The following is a 12,535-nucleotide window of genomic DNA, read 5'->3' on the forward strand; positions in this document are numbered from 1 at the left end:
GAAAAGAAGAAGTCACAGAAAGATTGGAGGGAAAGTAATTACTTTCACATAATTTTAAATATGGAGAGACATAGTGTTGAGGAAGAAGCAATTTATTTACACATTTCTTGGCACAGATCTCTTGCACTTCAGTAGCTGGGAATGAGAAGAAATGGGCACATTCTGATCCAGATACTTGGGGCTTCTTTTCTGTCAGATAATGAGCATTGATTGTCTGAAATGATACGGTGTCTGCTTTGCTCTGCCTGAACTGTTCTGTGCATCAGTGTTTTCAGAGAGGGGAACGTTAAAGGGTGGTTTGATCTTAGGAGGAAGGTGCTCTAAGGATCAGTGACGGGATGCTGAAGTCAAATTGAGAGAATAAATGAGACAAGCATGTTACAGTCTGCACCACTGGGCCCTGGGACAAACCAGCACTGCTTGGAGGAATAGTTGCTCTGTCCACTGAAGACGAGTTGCCTTTCCAGAAGCTGAGGCCCAAGTGGAGAGCTGTGCAGGAGGCGGCTGTGTGAGGTGGCAGAAGAGCTGTCCTGTGAGGCAGGAAGGCAGTGGGTGCAGTGTCACCCTGGCAGTGCTCAGGGGGTGAGGGCAGTGCAGGCAGAGCCCCCGTGCTGCTCTGGGCAGTGTCACACAGGGCAGGGGCTCTCGCCTGGGGCAGTGGGACAGGGCACTGGAATTAACAGTCACATGTGCACACCAGTTTAGAAAGAAAGGTAAAACCTTTGGAAATCCTATCTAGTGCGATTATATCTTGCATTTAAGACTCTAAGAAATAATATTGTCTGCAGCTAAAATGAAGTTTTCCTTTAGCCCTGTCGTGTGTTATTGTATGTGGGAGCTGAGCGCTAGGGTATTCATCCAGCTGTGCTGTAGAGGCACTGCAGCAATGCCTCAAGACGTGGTGTCTGGTGTTTTGTCAGGTCTTATTAACAAATACCAGAACGAAAATAAATGAAAAGTCTTAATAAAAGGACTGATTGTGCAATTTAAATCAAGGCAGTTTTAATAAAATACCTAATCCTTAAATGTGGATAATTAGATTTACATATTCACATCACTTCAATTAGAAGTTGGTATTTAAAGGGCACACTTCCCATTTCATGTGCTTTTAATCATTCTTCTCAAGTTTGCTTTTTCAAATTGCAGAATTAAGGTAAACACATTCATTTGATTCTTTCCCTCTAGGCATGTAGTATTTTTTCATCTGGAATGAAATTTACATATTTGGTTTATCTTGTGCTAATCTGTAAAACAAATAAATAAAAAAAGAGGTAGTCCTGTTCAGCACTGAACACTTTCAACCCTTTTAAGCAGTGTCGGGGGTAAATAATTTTTTTTTTTTTTTTTTTCCAAAGTGTTGACATGGCAACAGTAACCCTCTGAATACAGCTCAAGCTTCCACTCTTCCCAGCCATGTGTCTTTTCTCCCTAAACCAAAGACCTTACTGTACTCTGTAATGGATAAAAATCATGGATTGCAGCCGCCCAATCAGCTTCTGACCCTGCACAGGCTCCTGCAGCCCCTTTGGCCAAATTGTCACCAGTGGTTCCGTGGAAGGCGTTGGCCAAGTCAGCAGGGAATGCTGGCAGTGCCAGAGGGAAGCGTGCCTGAGCTGCAGGGGTGGGAGCAGTGCCCCAGCACAGAGAGCTGCAGGTGCTGCAGGGGTGGGAGCAGTGCCCCAGTGCAGTGAACTGTGCTGCAGGGGTGGGAGCAGTGCCCCAGCACAGAGAGCTGCAGGTGCTGCAGGGGTGGGAGCAGTGCCCCAGTGCAGTGAACTGTGCTGCAGGGGTGGGAGCAGTGCCCCAGCACAGAGAGCTGAGCTGCAGGGGTGGGAGCAGTGCCCCAGCACAGAGAGCTGAGCTGCAGGGGTGGGAGCAGTGCCCCAGCACAGAGAGCTGAGCTGCAGGGTGGGTGCAGTGCCCCAGCACAGTGAGCTGAGCTGCAGGTGCTGCAGGTGCTGCCTGTCCCTGGGCAGTGGCTGTCACACAGCCCCACTCTGGCCTTGTTTTACAAAGCCATGGCTTTGGAGGAAGGTTCCTGTGCAGAGGCAGCTGCCTCCTCTCAGCCTCCTGTGAGCAGACTGACTGCCCCTGCCCTCGGTGTGTCTCACTGCCCTCGTTCCACACTTGCCAGAGCACTGCCTTTGCCTCAAGGCTGCACAGAGCCTGTGCTGTTTTGTGTTCCTGCAGGAGTGGATCTGCAGTGCTGCTGGTGCTCAATGGCAGCTGCCTGTGGTGAAAGGTCATCTTGCACTTGAGGTAGCCTGTGTTCATAAGCCTCCTCAGGAGGGCTGTGGCATCAGAGCCCTGAATGCTTTTAGATTATGTAATGGTTTAACATTACATAGAAATTTAAAAAATAAAAAGTTTAGCTAGTGACTAGGATGACATTAATAATTCAGCACATTAAAATGAAAGATGAAAATCAAACAGGCAATAAGTTAATGCTTGTCTTCTGCTGACCATACGGGTTTGGATATGAAATGCTTTCTCATCAACTGGCAAGAATGCTAATGACTGTAGAAACCCTGTGGTCCTGCTTCTTTCACTCCAGCAGTCCCTGGGGATGGGTTTATCTGTCTTTTTAGGAACATGAAAAATGGTGTTGGTTTTGCATATGCTACTAGAAATAAACTGCATTTTCATTTTCAATTTTTCTTTAACATCCTAGTCCCCCCATTCTGACCTGCAGAGTTAACCTCTCATTCCCTGTGTTTAAAAGGATGTTGGCCTTTCCTTATTGCTGTTTCTCTTGCTTCTTTTTTCCTTCCTCTTTTTTCCTTGATTTGTTTTTTCTCCTGTTTTCCCTTTTTTATTTTCTCTTATCTCTGTGCCTGTTCCCATTTTTATTTCTTATTTATCTCTTTTTTCCTTTCCTCTTTTCCACCTTTTTCACCTCTTTTGTTTTTCTCGTGTCTCATCACTGTGGTTTGTGTAAGTGGTGCAGAGTCTTTGGCCAGGTGGGAAGCAGGTGGTCTGGTGTGGACACACTGGAAGGTTCTTCTGCATCCTGGCATGTGTGTGGGAGCACGGCCCGTGGCCGATGGATGGGAGCAGAGGCTCTGCTGTGGTGCAGCAGGTCCTGCCCAAGGTTGGAGGTGGGCAGCCTGCTTCGAGGCACCCTGCAGCCCCTGGCTCAGAGCTCTACTCCCAGCTCTTGGTAGGAATAATGATTTTCTTGGAAGAGATAATGATTGTGATCCCGAGGGCACGTTGAAGCAGTGCAGGTCCAATTTCCCCTACCCTGAACCTGTTTATAGTAACAGTCACAAGTTCTCTGGTTAAAACCATTCAGAATTTGTGGTTTCATTTCTGTGTGTGTAAAGCTAAGCAGTGAGTATATGATTCAGATTAAATTATTTTTGTTGTTGTCATATACACTAGGGACTCACCTTTTCCTCTTTGACACCTTTTGTTGCTGTGTAGTGAGAAGCTCTTCTCACCAGAGAAGCAGTGACTGCAGGAAAGTGAGACAATGAATTTAGGAATGACCATTACTGCTGTGGGAAAACAATGATGTTCCTTAATTGCATTTATTTGTGGTGCCAGATAAAGGCAGGCCTGTAGCACCTCTCAGGTTACCAGTGCTCCTGCAATCCCAGTCTTGCCCCAAATCAGGGTGATGGTTGGGGTTATGGCCATTTCCCTGCCAGATGGGAAGGGAGTGCTGCCAGTGTGGATGTAGAGGGAGCTACTCTTTTATGATTTATTCCATTCCACACGTGCTGCCTGAATGCACCAGAATCTGTGATGTTTTTCCAACATTGCCTTGGCAAAGGGAAAGGTGAGTGAAGACTTTGTCGTTTGGACACGTGGTTGCAAAGTTCTGCAGGTCTCGAGGTCAGGGTGGGAGTGGTTAGTAAGAAGAGCACATGTGCTGCTGAGCTGCAGCTTAAAACAGCTTCATGAAAAGGGAATCTCTGGGGGACAGCTTGGCTGCCATTCCTTGAAGAACATGGGGATGAGTTACTGCCTACCAAACTCTGCATCTACAGTGCTTCTTCCATGGCTTTTTCCCTTTTGCCTTAGAAGCAGTGAAAACAGTTTTCATCATTGGCTCAGCACCAGCTTTTGCTTTAATATGAGCTTTTTAATTTCACAGCAATACACACAGATACTGTGTGCTTAGTTTTCCACATGTGCCCTGCTGTGAATGCAGTGTTCTGAAGAACATCTGACTAACATCAATAAAGTTTTGAAAATCAATATTTGTATAACATACCAGTGGAATTCTGCTGAAATGGGACTGGCTGTGTAGGTACTTCGGGTAGGGGGAGTTCAGACTCACCAAATAGCTAAGGTAGAGAATTGCAGCTGAAAATTCAACTTTCTGTGGAAGGTGTTATATTTGATAGACATGGGACTGTTTCAACATCACTATTACACTTCAAATGTCTGAAGTGTAAAGGAGAGTGATCTATAACGTGTTATTGGTAACCCCAGCATCACATTTCAGGAGTTGCCTAACAAAGCCATAATGAATTTAATTCTACATCACAGTGGTATGAAATTTTTGATACTTTTGGCAGCATTCTCTTTACAACAGGTTTCCAGAGTGGAACAAGCAGAGCAGCAACACTGACCAGCAGCTGGCTCTTCCACTGCTGAGGAATAACTGCCTGCACCTGCACCAGTAAACCAGCAAGGAGTTAACACTGGTGCCTCAGCTTCCTTGGAATCACTGAGGCCATAGCTAGCTCATTTATTCCGACTGGTTTTTGTTACTGCAAAGCATCTTGTACATGTAGTTTTACCTGACTGCTTTTGCTGCTGATGGGGGAAGTCTGTGTTCCTTATTCCTCATCACTGCCTTGGGTGTCAGACTGATCAGGACCTCGTAAGTGGCTATTGCCACTTCAGAGGAAGGCTGAAATGCAAGGACAGGAGATAGCAGTCATCATCACAAGTCAAATTCATTACAGAGGAGGAACTATTTTAAATAAAGACTTTAATGCCAAAAGGGTGTTAACAGGTAAAAGTGTTCGTGTAATTTATTCAGAGAAATTCTCAATAACTGTCAAGTTATTCAGCAGCTTTCTCTCATTATCATTTACTTCATGTACCTTGACTTGGCAAAGCCTTTAGGAAGACATTTAATCAGAAGTATGTAAATGGTTCCCTTAGCTTCAACAGGAAATTGTCACTTAGGAATAGAAAATCTTAAATATTTTCTAAATGTTGAGACATATTGGTAGTAGTTATGTATGATGAGTTATGCAACCTTCTTTTTTATTTTTTTCTGCTGTGCAGTTAGAGAATTTTTTCTGCAGGTTTTCAAATATTTCCTAAGCAGGGCTTTGCAAACCATTCTACAGAAGATGCTGCTGGGTGACCTGAACTGAAAATGTTTCTGTTTCCATGCTAACACATAAATACTAAGAAGTTAGAAAAGAAAGATTTTTTGATTGAATAAATTTTTTTATTTATCATTAAATATTTTTTTAGTTGAATGAGCTTAATCTGATCCTAAAATAACACTTTAAATTAGAAATTGAAGTGCTTCACTAAGAAAATGTCATGCATTTTTCTGACATGCCTGTTGTACAATGCAGGTTGCAAAGGTCTTGGTTTCTCCAAATTGCCTTACAGGGAGAATGAACCTTTTCTAACAAAGGAATAATTTGTCTTTCCTTGATTTTCCATTATTTCTTCAGTTGAATTGGTCAAATGTTGCAAGTGCTTAAGCAGTGTCTTTGTTTCCTATCTCTCCCGGTGGAAAAGGGCTGTCCTTTAGGGAGGGACATTCAAGGTTGACACCCTGACTCTCGCCATGAGAATTTACAGTAACAGGTGACTTGTACTGTACTTTTCTTTTCTATGACTTGACTTGGCCAGAGATAATAAAGGCTTAAATTCAAATAGCCTATTTTCTACTTCAGTTTTTGTGCATCTGTGAATGGCCACAGATCTTCAGAAATGTGTACCAGGAAGAATATTTTACAGTGGAATTTAGGGGAAAATTAGCCAATCTGAACCTGGGCCTAGAGTGTCCTTATCTCCATGTTCCAAAAAAATTAGTCACAACACACATAATGAATCCTCTTGCCCAAAGACATGCCATAAGAGATGTGGAGAAGTGAAGAGCAGAAGGCTTGTCCAGACCCTTCCCTGTTTCCCCCGTGCAGGGCTTTACCTGTACTTGTTGCAGCTTGGTGAAATACAGTCAGTTCTGGGGGTTTGCTCGTGCCTGTTTCTTCCCAGAGTACAGCACGTGGGCCTGCAGAGCTTCAGTCAGTTCCATTTCACTACAGTGATCATCATTTTGGATGTGAAATCCTGGCTGTGTTCTGAAATCACGTTTGCCTTGTCTGTCATTGCATCTGTTCAGGCTCAGGACACCTAGAGACAAACGGTACGGACAAAGGCCTCTGTGACACAGGTCCCTGCTGGCACCTACTGTATGAGCAGGAAAACACCTAGACAGAAGGTAAGAAAAGCCTCTTCTAATTTTTAACTGATGCAAAGCTAATGAGGTGATTTTAATTTATCTGGCTACTAGCAGTGGTATTTAAATGAAGCACGTAATTTGTTAAATACTAACAAATATGCTTCAGGCTGTACAGCTAATGTAATTTTTTGCTTCACGGGTAGCCTTGGAGGCGTTTGATTTCCCTTAGCCCAAACTTCAGCTTCATCTGTAAGCAGGCCATAGCAGCAGGTTTGATCAAGCATTTTTGTTTGTCACATTTGTAAAACACGGCATTTTAATTTCTTCTTCAGCCTGCTGGACCCTTCCAAAGCCCATGCTGCCCGTCCATCTGCCATTTCAGATGTTGGTCCATGCAGCAATGCCGAGTGGGCCGTGCTGTTCACTCTGCTCTTGTTCCATTGAACCTCTTCTTGTACATCATTCTGCTGCTTGGTTTGTTTCTCACATGGTGTTCAGATTAGGCACTGGAGGAGTTTCTGACAACTGTAAAAACATTCTCTGATGGTTTTGTCAAACTGAAGGTTACAGATTTTAGTAACCTTACTACAACTTTCAGTGCAGGTACTTAAATGCATCCTGAAGCTGTAAATGTTCCTCATCGTTTCTTGTCCTTGACCACTCTGTATTTTGTTGGGGTAGGCAGCATGGAGTTCTCTGGAAGCATCACAGGCTACGTGCACACAGTGTGTCACCCTTACAACCTTGCTCTCAGAAGAGCTTGGGGTATTTGGATACTTAATGGTCTCCTTGCACAGTTTATTATTTCAGTGTATTTCACAAATGTTGTGCAGGTATTCTGGGGGAGGGAGGAAGGGGAATATTGCTGGGTTATTTTCCAGACAGAATGATGTATGGAGCTCCAGAGAGCTATTTTAACCAGACTAAGAGGTACCCTGAATGAGATTTTTTTTTTTACATTTTTTTTTTCCTTGGTGAAAATTCTTTTGATATCAAGCCACACAAATATTGGGAACTTCATAATGACTTTAGTTGCAGGGATTTTGATGGACATTTTAATATCAAAGTAATTTGCTGTTAGAAGGAAAAATTAAAAGCTTTCAGCTATGAAACAGTGAAATAATGTGAGTTGTGGAGATACTGGGAATGTTTGTTGCACAGCAAGACCAGTCTTAAAAGAGGAAAGAAATCTTGATTGTAATAACTGTTTCTATAAAACGAAAAAGACAACACAAAATTTTCAAGTAATATGCAGAGTTAATAAAATGTTCATCCAGGAACATTTTGCCAGGGAAAAAAGGAAATATTCTTTTATTCCAGATAGGGGGAGAAAAAGCACTACTTGACTCACAAATCTTCTGGAGGAACATTTATGTTCTCTGTCAAATATGTGTAAATTAAACCATATTTTAAATCTTTTCATGGGTCCTGCTGGATAGAACATGTCTGGAGGGCAATCTAAGGAAGGAGAACATTTGATAAGCACATGTAGCTCCAGGCAAAGCTCTGTGCAGTCCCACAGAGCTGTAATGCCAGGGAGCTCTGCACTGTGCCACACGTTTTCCCTTCTCCTTAAGCTCTGAATCAAATCCTTTGAAATCAGTAGAGCTCTGTCTATAGACTTCAAAGATGGAGCACTGTGGAGAAAGTGCAGGTCAGGAAGTAGTGATCTGAGCTTCATTTGCTTTTGCTCTCCTCTTCCCTTACTTCCCTTAATTTCAGAAAGGAACATGCTGTATTGCATCTGTTCTCCAGCAGTCCTGGGCCAAGAGCCACCAGAGCCTGGCACCGTGTCATTGGGCTGGCAGAGCAGGAAGGAGCACAGTTGTTCTTCTCTTCTTCTGGCTCCTGTAGTATCTGGCTCCTTCCACCAGAGCTTTTATCCCTTTCTCATGATACAGTGCAACAGAAAAAAGTATCTGGCATCTTAATGATATTAGTTGTATGGTATTCTAGTTGTCAGCTGTGAGATGAACATCAGATGCTTACATGGTCTCTCTACCCACACACAATGTGTGTTTGTGTCTGCATATAAATTATACTGCACCATTCCTGCTATAAATTTTTTCAGAATTCAGAAATTACCGTGAGTGGGTATTTATGGGAGAAATGGAGAAACAGATGATGTCCCCATCTTGTTACAGGGGTAAGACTATAGTTTAGCTTTTGTGCATCTAATGGAAGGACACAGTCCTTCCTGGAAATCTGAAAATGTGCTGAAATCTGGATCCATTTTTGAGGCAGAGTAATCTACTTAAATTTTTTCCCTCTGCAAGCAATTTTTTTCCCCCCAGAAAGGCCCAGATAGGTATTTGGGCATTTGAAACGCAGGGAGTAAATATTATACCCTCTTCTCTCTACTGCTCCTGTCCAGTGTCCTGTGTCCAGCACCATGCCCTGTCCTCTCCCTTCCCTTCCCTTAACTTTCTGAGCATGGAGACCCTTCATGATCCTTGCAAAGGGTCAGGGCAGGTTGGAGTGGGTGTGATTTAGGGATCAGATTCTCTGAAGAGGAGAAGCTTGAAACATTGCCAGCCTCTTCCATAGGCCAGTGCAGGAAAGTTGGATTTCATTTGTCAAACTAAGCAACGATGCTGTTCTGGAAATGGCATCTTCCTCTCTTCCTGCAAAACCTGTCTTTTACTAACTATCCTTGCCTACATTTGTGACCTTCCTGTAGCACAGAAATTCTGCTTCAGGCAGATTTTTGCAGAACAAAATTCTTGTAGTCCTCTCCTCTGGTAAAGAAAATACATTTTGTAGTGAAAGTTTCTCTAGAGATGGCGTCTCCAACACCCTTCCAACCTCTTCTCTTTTCCTTCACACCAGAAGGATGATTCCTAAGTGACACAGCAGGACGCATTTTTTCAAGCAATTTCACAGTTAGTAGTTCAATATATTTGTGAGATATTGTATGATATTATGAGATAAGTAATATTGCTGAAAAGATAACTGTCCCTTCCCCTTCTTTACCCCAGAGAAAGAGCAACAAAAGCCTGCCTTACACAAAGTAATTAATGCCTCTCATAGTATAGAGTGGATGTAGTCTGAAGCTGGAAAGGAGATAAACCAGGGAAATTTCAAGTTAATCATATAAGCAGCATTCCTGCTGCTCTCTGTGCTGTGTGCCAATACTTGAGGCCTTTTCCCTGGTCAGAGGAGAGCTCTGTGTTCCTGTGCAGCCAACCCCAGCACTGACAGCCTGTGATGTGATGTGGGAGAGGGCTGCTGAGGTCCCTCAGCTCAGGTAACAGCTGGTTACACCTGATGAATCTATAATTTATACTGAGTTTGAGTGTGCAAGAACAGTAGGAGATTTGCTTATGTCTGGTGTGTGACCAGGGCTGGGTTTTATTAACCATGGACTCCCTGAAAGGTTTGTTATGTTTTGCCAAAGCAGAAAAGAGAGGAAGCAAACAGTGTTCAGCTGAACGGTGAAAGAGGCTGAGCTGGGAAAAAACCAAACAACTACCTGTTGGAAGTTTACCCAACATGTAGCTGATAACTGAGTAATTCTAGGGTGTTCCAGGTTTCCATGGTGGCAGACTGCAGAGAAAAAATGGGAACTGGCATTTTCCATCCCTGTGGTTCTAAAGATCCTTGAATAGAGGAGTTTGCTCACATTGCATTTTGAGATAGAGACTCAGAAAGTTGGAAAATAGATCATCTACCCATGGAACCTGCTGTTCCTGCCCAGAGATCTGGGAGGGATAAAGTAGGGCTCTGTATGAGCTTTGTGCCAGAGTTTTACTCTGAGGACATATCTCGCAGAAACATGGCAGTTCAGTACACCAAGTTCTTTGCACTTAAGCTGTATTCCATGTGGCTCCCCCTTACATATATAGAGAGTGAGATTCTGGAAACACTAGCAAAAAAATAGTGTTTTTTACAACACATCTTAGTGGAAGATGTGGACACTGAACAAAAGTCATAGAGACAGATGCATTTACTTTTTAGCTGGTATGAGCAGAGCAAAAATAATACTCTCAATATGTTGTGTTGAGATCTCATCGGGGAAAACAACAAAAAGAATGATTGATTAAGCAGGGAAGAAAGCAAGTATACAGAATTCTTAGGTATATTTAATTTCATAAGCAGGTTTATATTCTTCTGTGGAACTGTAACGTGAAGATTTGTTAAGCATCCATATCAGAAGACACTGGCCTGGAGTGATAATGCGATTGATAACGCAAAAAAAAGCTCTCCAAAAGAAGTGGTATTCCCACTTCTCAAAAAGAAGAATTTTATGCTAATATTCTCAGTAGGACAGGCCAGAAATAGGTAAACAAAGCACGTGGCTGTGACTGTGCTGCCTGCATCTGGTGTTCTGCTCGTACCTGCTGAGAGCAGCTCCCAGTGAGGAACTCCCTTAGGAGCACATTCTACCCCTCCACTCAGAGTCTGTCTTCACTTACATGGGAGTAAAGCTTACAAAGCAGTGGGCTGTGAGGAGGAGCAAGTAGAGTGAGTTTGTTATTTAATGCAAATTAACTATCCTGATTCAGAGTCCTAGTGTAATAGCCACAGTGAGACTGAAGGGTCCTCATGTCTGCTTGGGAAAGGCCATCCTGTGCCGTGTCTCCTTAGGGATTCCAGCACATTCCCAGGAGAGAGGGCTGATGTAGGGGGGTCAGGCAGCTCCCTGGGGTGGTCAGGGAGACTCTTACATCATTTTATATATGTATATATATATAATATAATTATTATATAATATCTGTAGCATTATGCACAGGATATGACAGACAGGGACTGATGCCAGGAGCTCACCTGTCCCCTAGAGTCCCTCTCCCTGCTCTCCACATGCTTTAGCTGCCCCTGGCCCCACCCCTCTGTGAATGCCAGCTCCCAGCAGACAGCTCACATCTTCCTGGGGTTAAAACCTTTAAAGAGTGTCATTGTTACTAGCTGGGAGGCAGAATTCTACATCTGGACTGTGTGCATAACTGCATATGTATATGTAATATATATGTGTTCAGTTTGGATTACCTTTTATAACAGCCCTGTAAGCTCTCTGCCAATAGATAATTTAGTACTTGGGTATGATAAAATAAAGAAAAGTGTAGCATTCTGAATTTAAATAGAAACTTCTGCATAAAAGTGCAGAATCTGCCTTAGGAGTTACATGTAGAAGAGTGTATCATTTAGTAAGTAAAAGAGTGTATTTTTAATACTTCTTTAAGTATTTTTCATTCACTGTTGGTCCATCAGGGCAGAAGCAACAGTAATCTGAGAGAGTTTAATCAAGGTAAGGGCTGGCTTCTTCCCCTGGCCAATGGACTCCAATATCCTCGAAGGCATTCCCTTATTCTGGCTTTCCCTTATTCTGGCTTTCCCTGTTTTCCCTTCCATTTGTGTCTCTGCTAGAACAAGACCTAAAATGCTACAGAGATTAATCAACCAAATCTTCTTTAATCTATTTTTTTTTTTTTAAACAGCCATCATGTAAAAGTGTTTTTAACTCTGTCAGCTCTCCTCACAAACAATATAATACAATTTGTTTTCATTCTCTTAGCTGATTTGGGCTGTCATACATGCTAAGCCTTTCAGTAAATCAACTAATATTTAGTACTTCCCCTTACTGTCTGCAAGTAAAAGGTCTTGCTTTTCTTTTAATGTCAGTATATTTGGCTTTTACAGGTCTTTTAAATGATTCACATCCTATCTTAAGAAGCCTCTTGGACAGAAAGCAATAATAATAATAATAATAATAATAATAATAATAATAATAATAATAATAATAATAATAATGCAAACACAGCTTTCATTGATGGAGATTACCAGCTGTTTTCAATGAAAATGATGAAACAGTGAAGAGCTATGAAAGATAAAACCAAAAGGATTACCTAATTATCTGTGTGCATATGAAATTATACCAGCAGGTTTGTAGATGAAGCGAACAAAACTGCCATTTTCTGCTCATGTGCAGTTATGTGGATATTGCAATTTACCTTTCATTGTTTTAGCAGGGGCTGAATCAGAGCCATCTGCAGTTCTACTGTAAAGGCATGAAAAATTGCAAGAGCTCTGTTTTCACATCCCTTTGAAACAGTTGTGGAATTTGATAGAAAAAGTAAAGAAAAAAAAAGGAGTGATTCTAAGAGGAAAGAGAAGGTTGATCAGGGGATTTGGTTAACACTTGGATAAGCA

At 42.4% G+C, this 12,535-nt stretch overlaps 1 protein-coding gene and 1 long non-coding RNA gene across 13 annotated transcripts in view; one reads left to right on the plus strand and one right to left on the minus strand.

The window, feature by feature from the left end:
- Positions 1 to 12,535, plus strand: part of LOC147651982 (uncharacterized) — a 119,446-nt gene that overhangs the window by 88,902 nt on the left and 18,009 nt on the right. For 8 of the 10 annotated variants that reach the window (XR_015290088.1, XR_015290090.1, XR_015290086.1 and 5 more), the window contains one exon: positions 6,329 to 6,427. The exons of the other annotated variants lie outside the window; for them this stretch is intronic. Coding sequence is in view for 2 of the 8 variants with exons in the window: in XM_086900637.1 (XP_086756763.1) it covers positions 6,401 to 6,427 (27 nt within the window). In the remaining 6 variants the exon portion in view is untranslated. The remainder of the gene's footprint in view (positions 1 to 6,328; positions 6,428 to 12,535) is intronic. 10 annotated transcript variants of the gene reach the window in all.
- The window catches only part of LOC111931530 (uncharacterized), a 59,580-nt gene continuing 48,025 nt past the window's right edge, over positions 981 to 12,535 (minus strand). For 2 of the 3 annotated variants that reach the window (XR_015290096.1, XR_015290094.1), the window contains 4 exons: positions 6,134 to 6,339; positions 4,755 to 4,867; positions 3,393 to 3,457; positions 2,438 to 2,580 (listed from right to left, as the gene is read on the minus strand). This is a non-coding gene — a long non-coding RNA (uncharacterized LOC111931530). Of the gene's footprint in view, positions 1,245 to 2,437; positions 2,581 to 3,392; positions 3,458 to 4,754; positions 4,868 to 6,133; positions 6,340 to 12,535 lie in introns of those variants that run through there. The other variant, XR_015290095.1, reaches the window with a different exon arrangement.

The sequence above is a fragment of the Cyanistes caeruleus genome, chromosome 8 (assembly GCF_971803275.1).
Source record: "Cyanistes caeruleus chromosome 8, bCyaCae1.hap1.1, whole genome shotgun sequence".
Classification (NCBI taxonomy): domain Eukaryota; kingdom Metazoa; phylum Chordata; class Aves; order Passeriformes; family Paridae; genus Cyanistes; species Cyanistes caeruleus.